The sequence below is a fragment of the Gobio gobio genome (assembly GCF_949357685.1).
Source record: "Gobio gobio genome assembly, chromosome: 25".
NCBI classification, from domain to species: domain Eukaryota; kingdom Metazoa; phylum Chordata; class Actinopteri; order Cypriniformes; family Gobionidae; genus Gobio; species Gobio gobio.
This window is the reverse complement of record NC_137121.1, coordinates 35,090,710-35,105,288: the sequence shown is the minus strand read 5'-3', so window position 1 is coordinate 35,105,288 and position 14,579 is coordinate 35,090,710. Positions and strand designations below refer to the sequence as shown.

Here is a 14,579-nt window from a genome sequence, read left to right as displayed (position 1 = left end):
TGCTGTAGTTCACTTCTCTCTGTCCTGCTGGCGCTGGAAATGCTGCTTTAATGCTACACGCCTGCCTTTAAAGCGTTGAACCAGCGTGAGCTCATAGTGTCGAGAGTGCAGAGGCCTGTGATTGGCTGATGTGAGACGTGCGCTTGAGACTGCTAGCCAATGATTGCGCGTTTCCTCTTTTCAAACATGTGGAGGGTTTCCCGCTCAAAGCTCTTTTTTCTCTTTTGAACACTATCACTACTTTGCTCTTCAAACAGTGAAACAGACCCACAGACTTTATACTAACATTATTGTATTTATTTGTTCTAAAATCAAACAATCCCTGCAATCAAACAAGACACGACCCAAAGAATGATCTCTATCAAGCAAACACGTTTCAGGATGAGCATGAGCATGCACACTTTGTCAGGGTCTCTGCAGGTTTTATGAAGGTAAATTTAAGATTAAAGAAAATTGAAAGAATAAATTGAAGGGAACATAAATTGTTCGTCAATATGTTCTCTAAATGTAAATGGATAGGAAGCACACGAGCTGTATTAGCAACACTTCAACATATCTCCATTACTTTTTGATTAATTTTACAAAAGAAGCTTTTCTCCCAAACACTAGAATATGGAAATAACTTTTACTGAACTTTAAGATCACACTACACAAAGTAATGTTCTTTTGCAGTAGTTGTGTCTTGTTTTCCAATGAAAATATCTAAAAGATTCTTAAATCAAGATCCATTTACTAGAGAAGCAAAATGACAAGACAAGAAATCTTGTGAAAGTGATTTTATGATTAAAACAAATGCGACAAATTTTATTCAAATAAGTAATTCTCATCCCCATTGACAGATATTTGTTCTGGTTTTAAGCATAAACTCACTTAATTTTGTTCAGTTTCTCAGAAAACAAGAATACATTTCTTCATTTTGCATCTCAGTAAATGTATCTTGATTTAAGTGTATATGTGGTGTTGTTTGTTTTTTTGCAATGCATGCAATTAAATGTAGAAATACATTTGAAATACATTTTATTTATTTTATTTTATAGTTTTAATGGTTAGATTAAATGTTATTAGTCAAAAGGCAAGTCTAATTCATTGAAAATCATGAAACTTTTTTTTTTTTTTTTTTTTTTTTACCTATTTAATAAAAGTTGAACAAAAAATGTATTAGGGCCCTATGAGGTTTTATTTATTACCAAATTCTCTTTTCTGTCTTTGGGTGAACTATTTATTCAAATTAGGGCGAGTAAATTATAGAATCTTAATTTCTGTGTGAACTCGCTCTTTAAGTGTAGCCACTGATCCAGTATTTTGATTTATTCATCCAAAATTTGAGTATATCCATGATATAGAATTGAAGACTTTCTGCTCCAATTTAAAACTTTAAGGCCTTAAATTGTAGATGGTCAAATAAAGACCCGCGGAAACAACTTTGTTTCTGCGGTTATATTATTACATGTCCATAAGAAGCAAACGTTCAAAAGATTGTTTCGATGATTCATTTTCTTATCAATCTATGCCTTGGTTCCATTGAATATTAACAAACAACGTACCCTTTATGAGATAAAATGGGTGGCTCTTAAAAGAGCCTTTGGGTTTTAATAACAATATTGAATCGGTTTATTTGGACTTCGCGGGCTTCTCGGTCTTCTTGGGCAGCAGCACCGCCTGGATGTTGGGCAGCACGCCGCCCTGAGCGATGGTCACTCCGCCCAGAAGTTTGTTCAGCTCCTCGTCGTTGCGCACCGCCAGCTGCAGGTGACGGGGGATGATGCGGGTCTTCTTGTTGTCCCGAGCGGCGTTTCCAGCCAGCTCCAGGATCTCAGCGGTAAGATTGTAACAATCGGTCTTCCTGGTTGAAGTTACATGTATTAAAATGGGGTCAGATTCTACTGTGTGAGATAATGAAGTGTTTAAAAGGATTAGACAAACAACAGTATTAAAGTGGAAAACCAACGGTGTATTTACAATGTACACAAGAGACTTAAAACAACACAGTAAAACTAGGAAACTTCAGTCTGTTAAAAGCATAGAATCCATAATACCCTACCCTAAAACAGTCCGAATGAGTCCCAGTGCGCTGATAGTCCTTATGCAAGTGTCCAACCGTGTATATACAATCCAAGTGAGAGTGAATCCAAATGCGTGGAACTGGAAAGGTGAGACAATAAGAACTCCACAGTCCAGGTTAGGTGATCACCAGTGCATTTGTAGCCCCTTTTGGTTTTCCATGCTGCCACCTTTATGCTGGTCTACTTCCTGTTTCCTGTCATGGGATCAGTCACATGACAGGTGGACCCCGTAACATTTAAAGACATACACACATTAAAACAGATAAGAGGACTAAAATGGACTAAAATGACTAAGACAACATGTAAACCTATTAAAACTCTAATATACATAAAATCATTATAATATATAGAGTGGTAAAACAAGCGTCTTGTGTGACAGTGTCACATAGTCCCCCCCCCCCAGCCTACGGCTCCCCGGGGAAGGTACTAGTCCCTTGAAGGTACTGTCAGCCATTCTCCATGTAGTGGGTATCCTCTTGAATGTGTGTCTTAAAATGTCTTTGTAATAAATTAGATAAAACTAGGCCGTCCCACACAGGCACTAGTCTGCCGGAGGAATCTACTGGAATGCTCGAAAGAGGTGAAAGTCGATACCAGCCTGGGTGCCCTAGGATCGGTGGCGCCACGCCTCCCAGGGTCGTGTTGCACCCAGCCTTGCTGGCCCGCCAGCCCCCCTGGCATTTCCTCCTTACCGGCTTGAAGGTCCCTTTGATGGATGATGTTGCTGCTGATGAACGGTGATGTAAATGATGAGATGGTTTCTTGTGAGGGTTGATAACAGCACACTCCCTTGTCTCCACTCCACACGCCTTGCAGTCACTGACGAATTGCCAGATGTCTCTGCGGATCGAGGGCCACCAGGCAACTTCCAGGATCTGCAGGAGTGTCTTTAGCCGCCCATGATGTCTCTCTGCTGTTCTCTGATGGAAGGGCTGTAGCGTCTGCTGGACCAGGGTCTGCGGAATGAGGAGCTGGACCTTGACCCGTCCGTCATCCTTCTGGATCCGACGATACAGCAAGCCCTGGTGTTCTTGGATCTCGATACCCTGGGTCGGTGGAGTAGAGGGTGAGATGATAAGTTGCTGGAGCTTGACGTCATCCGCCTGCATGCTGCGGAGTTCCTCTCTGGAGAAGGGAAGGATGGAGAACACAGTGATGAAATCTGGCCCTGCTGGAATGGTGGCGCAGAAATCTCCATCGGTCGCTCTGTTGTTAGTCTGTGAAGTGGGAGAGGCAGTGGGATCATTGGCTGGTGGAAAGCCAGGGGCCGATGTGGGAGGCACTGGGCTGATCGTCGCAGCAGGAGGGGAGATGGCAGTTTCTGGATCCCTTGTTTGTTCCAGCTGTTTCGCCCATTTCTTGTCTCTCCTCTTGAAACATTCAATGACCTCTCTCTCCAGTGTCGCCACGGCATCCTTTATAGAGTCCTCCATTTTGCCAAATTTCACATTCACAGCCTCTCTAAAATCCTTTTAACCAGAGTCGCCAACTATGTGACACTGTCACACAAGACGCTTGTTTTACCACTCTATATATTATAATGATTTTATGTATATTAGAGTTTTTTAGAGTATTGAGCTTTATCTCCCGTCTCACGAGATGCGTTCCGGGCGAGACGGAGTGTCACGTGATGACACGTCACCCAAACAGGAACTGGGAGTGTGGGTTTTAAATATATAGTACCGGCAAACCGGCGATCGGGAGCGCGCTCATTCATTCTCACTACGGACCCGATCGTGTCGGATTACCTGAGTTGTTTGATGGCTGATTTTTTGAGCATTGACTGCCGATCTTCTGTGGAGTATATCCGTTTCCTTGGACTGTGGATTACTCGTTCCGGAGGACTTTAAACAGCTGGACAACACACAGATACTGCTCCCGGAGTTGTCAACGTTGCCGGTGAGACGGATCTTACTTTGTACATAGTAACGTTACACACTGGACATAAAGACTTATGCACCTCGCTCACACAAACACACACACACACACACACATTCACGATTGAGTAAATGTTATTTTGGGTATATTTGGGTCTTGTTAATACACTGGTGATTTTGGCTTTACAATCTGATTTGTCTTGTGTTTTATACTCCTCCATAGTTTTGATTTAGCAAATAGGAACGAGTGGTCCCATTTAATAGTGTAAACTCCACTAAGCTGTTTAGGGGAGTGTTACATATTGGTAACGTCTTGAACATCTTGAAATACTCGAGCACAGCGGCCAGATAAACCGGAGCACCGGCACCGACGCGCTGAGCGTAGTTTCCTTTACGGAGAAGCCTGTGAACACGGCCGACGGGGAACTGCAGTCCCGCCCTGGAGGAGCGAGTCTTAGCCTTTGCTCGGGCTTTGCCCCCGGTTTTGCCTCTGCCGCTCATTTTAGAAGTCTTTGACTAAAACCTTCTGTCGATAATATAAAGAATGAATGTCTCTCTTGCGCCACACACTGTATTTATACGAGAGTGCCAGTCGCCCATTGGTTTAGAGTCTGAAGAGATTTCAACCAATCACTGAACTTCCCTCCAAAGCCCAACCCCCTTTTCTAGCGGGAATAATTATGCACAATAATTTGTGATTAATAAAACAGAACAATAGATTAAACTACTGAAATATTTGATAGAAAATATATATTGTACAGTGCATTACAGATGGTAAGGGAATTATATCCCTTAAAATTCCTTTAACAATGTGGTTTTCTGTGTTCAGTTAATATGTGTTCAGTTAAACATCTTTTAACTAAAATGGTGAAATTTAAACAAGTTTTTCATATAAATTACTTCACTCTCGATGTGTTACTGGGGTTTGACACGCACACTTTAACATAGGATATGGATATTAATCGCTGTTTCTACCAAAAGTGCTACACCTTTCACACACTGTATATTCTGGGCACATTGATTTTCTGATACTGTAGTTTTATGGTCCTTTTGTAATATTGTAGTTTTATTGTGTGTGGGGTTGTGTCAAAATCGTCTCAGGTTATGACTATAACCATAGTTCCCTGAGAAGGGAACGAAACACTGCGTCCACTAGGGACAGCTTTGGGAACGCCCACAGCGTGATAGCGTCTGATGCACGTATGTCAACTCAGCCAATGGCGAGAGTGAGCGTCACGGGCGGGTGACGTCACGTCCAGGAAAGGATAAATATACATCCGGTCCGATCGCACTTCAGCTAAACTGCCGAAGCAAGGGATCACAGGGATGCAGGGAGTATGGCAAAGGGACGCAGTGTTTCGTTCCCTTCTCAGGGAACTATGGTTATAGTCATAACCTGAGACGTTCCCTTTCGAGGGAACTTCACACTGCGTCCACTAGGGACAGCTTTGGGAACGAAATACCAAAACGCCATAATACCAAATGCCTGTCGTGTGAAACTGTGGCACATTCAAGACAGGAGCACTGAAGAACCTGGAGCACATTCCAGGTCAAGATCATAGTATCTCACAAACGTAAGAGGCGAGGACCAACCGGCCGCATCCCAGACTTCTTTGAGGGAAACCCCCGATACCAAGGCCTTAGAGGCCGCCATACTCCTAGTAGAGTGGGCTTTGACAGCTAAGGGACACTGCTGATCAGAAGACCCATAAGCCAGTGAGATAGCCTCGACTATCCACTTGCTCATTGTATGTTTGGACGCAGGGAGACCCCTGTTCTGAGGTCCAAAACAAACAAACAATTGATCCGCTTTTCTCCACAGGGCAGCTCTGTGGACATAAGCATCCAGTGCTCGCACTGGACATATAAGGTTCAATCTTTCCTGGTCTGGATTAACAAATGGAGGAGGACAGAGAGCCTGCAACACTATAGGCCGTGGAACATTGGTTAACACCTTCGGAACATACCCTAATCTAGGGTAAAGGAAAGCTTTAACCATCCCTGGTGCAAACTCCAAGCACGAAGGGGATATTGATAAGGCCTGAAGGTCTCCTACTCTCTTAATAGAAGAGATGGCAAGAAGGAAGATGGTTTTCAGAGTCAGAAACTTTTCTGAGATGATGTCAAGTGGCTCGAACGGAGCCGCAGATAAACCTTCCAACACTATAGCCAAATCCCAAGTAGGAACTCTAGTACGCACCGCAGGCCTCAGCCTCTTAGTGCCACGAAGGAAACGAGTTACCAACGGGTCTCTCCCCACAGTAATACCATCCACATGGGCATGGTAAGCAGAAATAGATGAAACATACACCTTTAGTGTAGCAGGGGTCAACCCAGAAGAGAATCGCTCTTGTAAAAAATCTAGCACTGAACCAACAGGGCAGTTGACTGGATCTAAATGTCGTTCTTGACACCAAGAAGTGAACAACTTCCACTTCAGGGCATATAGTCTCCTCGTGGATGGAGCTCTGGAGCTAAGAATGGTCTCCACTACCTCGGTAGAGAGACCAGACTCTATGAGCTCAGCCCCCTCAGCGGCCAAACCCATAGGTTCCACATTTCTGGGCGGGGGTGAAATATGGAGCCCTCCGCCTGAGATAGAAGATCCCTCCTTATCGGAATCTTCCAAGGTGAGCCATCGAGCAGTGTTACAAGGTTCGAGAACCAAATCCGGCTCGGCCAGTAAGGAGCTACTAGCAGTAGACTTATCCCCTCCCGGCGAACTTTCTCCAGAACTCACTGGAGCAGAACCACTGGGGGAAATGCGTACAGACGCCGCCTCGGCCACGTCTGTACCTTGGCATCCAGTCCCAGAGGAGCTGGATGTGTCAACGAGAACCAGAGTGGACAGTGCGTCGTATTCTGAGACGCAAACAGATCCACTTCCGCCTGGCCGTAAATCTCCCAAATGAGCTTCACCACCTCGGGGTGAAGTCTCCATTCCCCTGGCCTCAGCCCCTGTCTCGACAGGATGTCCGCTCCAATATTCTGGGCCCCCGGGATAAAGATTGCTCTCAAGGAGAGTAACTTCCCCAGAGACCACAGGAGGATCTGGTGCGCTAGTTTGCACAGTGGGCGCGAACGCAGACCCCCCTGACGATTTACATAGGAAACCACCGATGTGTTGTCCGTACGGACCAACACATGATGGCCCCTCAGGTCCGGGAGGAAGAACTTCAAAGCATTGAAGACTGCCATCATCTCCAGGCAGTTGATGTGCCACGAAAGATGATGGTCCCCCCACAGACCCTGAGCTGAGCGGCCTTCCATTACCGCTCCCCAGCCCGTGAGAGAGGCATCTGTCGTCAGGGTGACTCGACGACATAGTGCCCCCAGCACCGGACCCTGGGACAGGAACCAGGCTTTCTTCCATATGACCAAGGCGCGGAGACACCGCCGCGTGATCTTGATCATACGAAAAGGGTTCCCCCTCGGGGAAAACCCTCTGGTCCTGAGCCACCACTGTAAGGGCCTCATGTACAGCAGGCCAAAAGGAATCACGTTGGACGCCGCTGCCAATAACCCCAGCAACTTTTGAAACTGCTTGACAGTGAATGACTGGCCTAGTTTGACTCTCTTTATAGCTGACAGAATCGCAGCAATGCGCGTGGGTGAAAGCACTGCCCGCATTGCTACGGAATCCCAAACCACGCCTAGGAAAGTGGTCCTCTGCACTGGAGAAAGCACACTCTTCTTCGCGTTCAGCCTCAACCCCAACTTTTGAATATGCGCGAGGACGACATCTCGATGCCGAACCGCCATCTCCTGCGACTGTGCCAGAATCAGCCAGTCGTCTATATAGTTCAGAATGCGTATGCCCTGCAGCCTGAGCGGGGCCAGAGCTGCATCTACGCATTTCGTGAACGTGCGGGGTGAGAGAGCTAGACCAAATGGAAGAACCCGATACTGGTACGCTTTGCCCCCGAAAGCAAACCTCAGGAACTTCCTGTGTTGTGGAAGGATGGAGACATGGAAGTATGCGTCCTTCAGATCTAATGTGACAAACCAATCCTCGGATCTGATTTGGGTCACAATCTGACTTAGCGTCAGCATCTTGAATTTTAGTTTCCTGACCGTACAATTCAGACGACGAAGATCTAATATGGGGCGCAACCCTCCATCCTTTTTTGGAACTAAGAAGTACCGGCTGTAAAAACCCGACTCTCTGTTCTGTACAGGGACCTGTTCTATAGCCCCCTTTTTTAACAAGGTTTCTACTTCCTGTTCCATTATCAGAGCCTGCTCGGGACGTACTGATGTTACCAGCACTCCGTTGAAACGAGGTGGGTGGAACCCAAAGTGAATTCTGTACCCCTTTTCTACCGTCTGCAGGACCCATAGCGATATATTTGGTAGACGTTTCCATTCTGCCACAAAATCTACTAAGGGAACCAGCCTCTCAAGGCTGGTCTCTGATATTTCCACTGCAACCATCTCGGCGGCCTGAAGCATACTGGCAGCACCTTACCGATCTGGCTGCGTTTCTAACCTCCTTGGAGGCTGCGAGTGTGACACTTTGTCCTGTGGACGCCGAGTCACGAGCTCGCTGGAAACCGCTGCGCCCCGAAGCACCAAGGGTGGCGGGGTTGGCAGAACGGTCCCCTGAGGGCAACGAAGTGGAGTGGGCACCGTATACTGAGGTGAACACCAATCCACCCCGCAGGGGGGCGCCCTCGGAGACCTGACGCTGCTGGCGTCAGGACCTCTTTTGGCCTGAAGCCTTCTTCGCCTGAAGCACAACCCTCAGGTCGGTCTTCGGCTTAGAAGGCTTCAGCTGAGAGTGCCGACCTGGCCCACCGTATCTCTGAGGTGGAGCACGAGATGCGACACTCTCTTTTTGCTGCTGCCTGTAAGAAGAGCTAGACGGCTGGGGCTGCTCACGCCCAGCAGCCCCAGAGGGTTGGTGGCGGCGCGGGAGATATTTTTTAAAAGCCTCCGCTTGCTTTTTATTCTCCTGAAATCTGTCGACGACTTCATTTACAGCGTCGCCGAACAGACCAGCGGGTTCAACTGGCGCATCAAGGAGAAAAGCCCTGTCTTTATCCTTAATTTCAGATAAATTGAGCCACAGATGTCTCTCTGTCGCCACCAAGGCTGCCATAGACCGCCCAATAGCTCTAGCGGTCTCCTTGGTGGCTCTCAGAGATAAATCTGTGGCCCGACGCAGTTCGCGCACTGCCTCAGGGCTCACTGTTTCGCCGCCATCCAAATCCCCCAGCAGTTCAGCCTGGTACGCTTGCAAAATACTCATTGTATGCAAACATGCACCAGCCTGCCCTGCTGCCGTGTACGCTTTCCCCACTAGCCCTGATGTTGTTTTTAATGGTTTAGTGGGGAGCGTGGGGGCCTTCAGGGACGATGCTGAAGTAGGGGACAGATAACTAGCAAGCGTCTGATCCACTTTAGGCATCGCCCCATAACCATATTCTTTCAGCCCCCTTATATCACTGTATGTTTTTACTTGAGGGCTGAAAAGACGTGATGAATATGGTTTCTTCCATGATCTACACAGCTCACTGTGTAAATCAGGAAAGAAAGGAAGACCCCGTGGTGAAGGTGACACATTTGACGTCAAAAAGCGCTCGTCTAATTTGCTTTTCGGACGAGCGCCTTGTTTCTCGGCTGGCCAATCAATATTTAACTTCGCCACAGCGCGAGTAATCACCTCCACCAGCTCTTCGTGTGCGGGGGAAAGAGATGGCGAATCATCTTCCCCCAATCCGACGCTCAACACATCCACCTCCTCAGAGCTGGAGTGTTGAAGCGACGGGCTCTCACTCTGGGCGGAAGAAGCCGCAGCGCGGGCTTCCGACACCAGAGATTGAGCGACAGATCTCCCGGGTGAAGGCAGAGAAAGAGCGCTCGCGCTCGTCTCAAACCCCGCCGAGAGATCCATCTGCGAACCCCATGATGTCCTTCTCCGCTGTGCCTCAGCAGCAGCGGGTCCAGAACCAGAGGGAACGCGATCCTGATCACCCTTCTCGAAGAGTGACAGGCGGGAGCGGAGCATGCGAAGCGGCAGCTTCTCACAATGCTCACACTCAGCCCCCTCGAAGGCTGACAGAGCATGCTCCCCTCCCAAACACATCACACACAAATCATGTGTATCTCCACCCGTAAGGAAACGGGGACACAGAGGAGTACACTGTTTGAATACTAATGCATTCGCCATTTTTAAACTGAGACTTATTGTGCTTTTGACAACAATAAATAGACAGAGACAGTTTTCACACAGATCGCTTAGCTGAGGCAGAAAAGCTGAAGTGCGATCGGACCGGATGTATATTTATCCTTTCCTGGACGTGACGTCACCCGCCCGTGACGCTCACTCTCGCCATTGGCTGAGTTGACATACGTGCATCAGACGCTATCACGCTGTGGGCGTTCCCAAAGCTGTCCCTAGTGGACGCAGTGTGAAGTTCCCTCGAAAGGGAACCTCCAGCAGAGTGAATATATTCTGTCTGTGGGCCAGTGACAAATAAGGTTCCCTTTCGAGGGAACTCGCACTGCATCGGGACGACGCTTTGGGGATGCTCCCTTAGCATCAGCGAATCTGAAACCAGAATGCCAACTAGGCCAATCCGATTGGCGTGCGTGATGACGTCATTGTGACGGCATACCCGGAAGTATAAAAGGGGAGCTGGAACGTAATGGCGGTAGTTATTGCTCTTCAGCAAGCGCTATCTGTCAAACTGTCTGTCTATTTACTGTTGTATGTCAGTGAAAGTGTGTGATTGAAATGAAGTGTGAAAAAGTGAGAGAGTTCAAGCAGTGTGTGCATCCTTGCCCTCGCTACATGTCGGGCTCGGATACACACCTGCTGTGTGTGCACTGCCTGGGCGTTCAGCATGCTCGAGCGGCTCTCGAGGGAGCCGCTTGTGAGCATTATGAAAGCTGACGCTCAGAGTGCTCCGCTCTCGGCGTGAGCCCCGTGGATCGGTCCCGCATCCGCCGAGGCGGTGCGGCGAGGCTGGTCATGGGGCTCACGGATGGACTGTCAGCGGGACTGGGACTGCTGAGGCATTTTCCCAGTCTTTATCTGACAGTTCAGATGTTCTCCTTCCCCGTGTGGAAGCCCGCGCTGCGGCTTCTTCCCCCGGGGCGGAGGACGCGATGTGTGAGAGGTCTGATTCTGAGGAATTAGACGTACTCAGCATCGAGGCAGTCAAAGTCATAAGCACTTCTTAAATATGCAAGATTCCATCCACGCGATTGCTGGAAAAAAAAGGCAGCGCGCAGGTTATGGGTCTGCAATTAATGTGAACACACGCGATCGGTGTGCATGAGATACTGGTTGGCTTAACGGACGAGTCCGTATAGTAAAATAAATCAGTATTTGTCTGATATGGCTGCATTTAAGTCTGAGGATTTAAATGAGATATTATCTGACTCTGAGGAGTTAGATATTCAGTCATTTCAGACCATGTTTCACTGTATTGTGTGACACTGTTTGGCTTTTTTCTCGAGGGATGAAAGCCAATTGTATTATGACGGCTTGAACCACGTTGCTGAGGCAACGCGGGGTCTATGAGTCCGTATAAATACAAATAAAACAGTGTCGTCTGATTAATTACGGCTACATTTAATTCTAAGGAATTAAAATTAAATATAATCTAACTTTGAGGAGTTAGATATTCAGCCTATCATTCAGACTATGTTTCACCTTATTGTGGCTGCATTTAATTCTGAGGAATTAAATTAAAATATTATCTGACTTTGAGGAGTTAGATATATTTTTTATTCAGCCTATTATTCAGATCAGGTTGCACGGGTTTGGTGATTATGATGGCATTTAATTCCGAGGAATTGAGTGTCATGTTATCCGACTTTGATAAGTTGGATACTTTAATTCTGTCACCCAAGCGTGTTTAACTTGTGAACTGGATATTCATCTAAGATGGAGCCCTCCTGAAGTTGATGTCGTTCTCGCCGCCTTGTGGCCTGCGGGACACATCAGTTTCAGGCAATTGCTAATCGCAGTGTCCGCTCTAGGGTTGTGGCCCTGTTGAGCTGCTCCCTTAGATGAGGCCCCCTGCTGGCCAGCCCCCTCTCCCGGGTAGGAGCGATCGAGGTCGCCTCCCCTGTGGAGTTTTCGGGAATCGATGCTGTGTTCCCGCCGTCTAGTACGCTTCGGGCCACATCGTTTCCCCGTGCACGCGTGCTGCACCAGCCGCCTCTAGCAAGACTTGCGGTGGTCCAGCAAACGCGTACGCACACCGAAAATCTTCCTCGATTTCGCCCTGCCGGTAAGCCGCTTCAGGGGGTCGGGGAGGAGGCTCGGTTGACACCCGAGACCGGCCTCGAGAGGCTGGTTCCCTTAGCAGATTATCTCGGCGCATGGTTATGCCTCCGAATATATCAGCTTGGGGCCTGCGACTGTAGGAAGGGGCATACAGACTGCAGTCCGGTTACCTTCCCCTGAAGTTCAGTGGGGTGGTCTGGACGGCAGTGGTCCCTGGGCAGGTTCGGGTAATGGAACAGGAAGTTCACTCCCTGTTGGTAAGGAGGCCACAGAATGTGCTCCTCCGCCAGACAGGGAGTCCGGGTTCTACAGCCAGTACTTCATAGTTCCTAAGAGGGATGGCGAGTTGCATCCAACTTTAGACCGGAGGTACTTGAATCGTTCTCTGAGGAGATTCAGATTCAAGATGCTTAGCATTTCCTCCATTGTGATTCAGATCCAGTCTGAGGACTGGTCTGTCACGATGGGTCTGAAGAGGACGCATACTTCCCTGTATCCATCCTTCTGTGTCACAGGAAGTTCCTGAGGTTCGCTTTTTGGGGCAAAGCGTACCAATATCGGGTTCTTCCAGGCGGCCTGGTCTCTAAAATGAAGCTAGGCCACAGCATCACTGTGAAGCAGTTTAAGGCTGCTGGGGCTCATTGCGGCTGCGTCCAACAGAATATCTCTTGGCCTGCTGCATGAGACCCTTACAGTGGTAGCTGGGAATCAAGGGGTTTTCCTCGGGGGGGGAAACCATTCTGTATGATCAGGGTAACGCGCAGATGCCTTCGTTCCCTAGTCATATGGAAGAAACCTTGGTTTCTGTCCCAGGGGCCAGTGTTGGGAGCGTTCTGTTGCCGGTAATCCGTTTCAACAGGCGCCTCCCTCACTGGCTGGGACGTGGTTATGGGAAGTAAACCAGGTGGCTTTCCTTGAGGGGAAATCCATTCTGTATGATCAGGGTAACGCGCAGATGCCTTCGTTCCCTAGTCATATGGAAGAAACCTTGGTTTCTGTCCCAAGGGCCAGTGTTGGGAGCGTTCTGTTGCCGGGAATCCGTTTCAACAGATGCCTCCCTCACTGGCTGTGACGTGGTCATGGCGGCCGCTTTGCGAGAGGTCTGTGGGAGACCAGGCATTTCTCCTGGCACATCTACTGCCTGGAAATGCTGGCGGTCTACAAAGCTCTGAGGAGCTTTTTCCCGGACCTCCGCGGCCACCATGTACTGATACGGAGGTAAACCAGGTGGCTTTCCTTGAGGGGAAATCCATTCTGTATGATCAGGGTAACGCGCAGTGGCCTTCGTTCCCTAGTCATATGGAAGAAACCTTGGTTTCTGTCCCAAGGGCCAGTGTTGGGAGCGTCCTGTTGCCGGAAATCCGTTTCAACAGACGCCTCCCTCACTGGTTGGGGCACGGCAGGGGGGTTTGAGGTTGCGCCCTCTTTGCAGACTGGCGCATCACATCCTCCTGTGGTCCCAAGGGAAACTGTTGTCCATCAGGGCAATGTATGTCCCGGGGGTCCAAAATCAGGGAGCAGACATCCTGTCGAGGCAGGGGCTGAGGCCCGGGGAGTGGCGACTCCACCCAGAGGTGGTGGAGGCCATATGCAAGAGGTTCGGCCCAGTGGAAGTGGATCTGTTTGCGTCTCGAGAGACGTCCCACTGTCCACTGTGGTTTTCCCTCACGCATCCAGCTCCGCTGGGGCTGGATGCCATGGTGCAGACGTGGCCGAGGCTGCGTCTGTACGCATTTCCCCCGATTGCTCTGCTCCCGGGAGTCCTGGAAAGGGTCCGTCGACAGGGGGTCAGTCTACTTCTGGTAGCACCCCGTTGGCCGACTCGAGTTTGGTTCTCGGATATCATAGCTCTGCTAGCAGGTCAGCCGTGGGAGATTCCTCTGAGGAGGGATCTCCTATCTCAGGCGGCGGGTACGATATTTTACCCCCGCCCGGAGATTTGGAACCTATGGGTCTGGCCCCTGAGGGGACCAGGTACATAGAGGCTGGCCTATCGGCGGAGGTGATAGAGACCTTACTCAGCTCCAGGGCTCCGTCTACGAGGAGACTGTACAGCCTCAAGTGGAATGTATTTTCCACTTGGTGCAGAGAACGTGAGGTGGACCCAGTTAACTGCCCAGTGGCTTCAGTGCTGGAGTTCCTCCAAGATTGTTTTTCTGCAGGGCTTACCCCGTCCACATTCAAGGTGTACGTGGCTGCCATTTCGGCTTTCCACACTCCTCTGGGTGATGGGCCTCTGGGTAGGCACCAGCTGGTTGTACAATTCCTCCGTGGGGCTCGGAGGATGAGGCCTGCGGCTCGGACCAGAGTTCCAACCTGGGACCTGGCAGTGGTTCTCGAAGGATGGCTGAGGCCCCCTTCGAACCATTGGAGTCGGCTGGACCAAAGGATCGGACT

At 49.1% G+C, this 14,579-nt stretch overlaps 1 protein-coding gene across 1 annotated transcript; it reads right to left on the bottom strand.

The window, feature by feature from the left end:
- Positions 1-1,611: 1,611 nt before the first annotated feature.
- Positions 1,612-4,441, bottom strand: LOC307121275 (histone H2A-like; the record flags this gene model as incomplete). The annotated part of the gene is made up of 2 exons (XM_079808807.1): positions 1,612-1,843; positions 4,272-4,441. 2 exons carry the CDS (start codon positions 4,439-4,441, stop codon positions 1,612-1,614), a joined length of 402 nt encoding a protein of 133 aa, XP_079664933.1.
- Between the last annotated feature and the right edge of the window lie 10,138 nt (positions 4,442-14,579).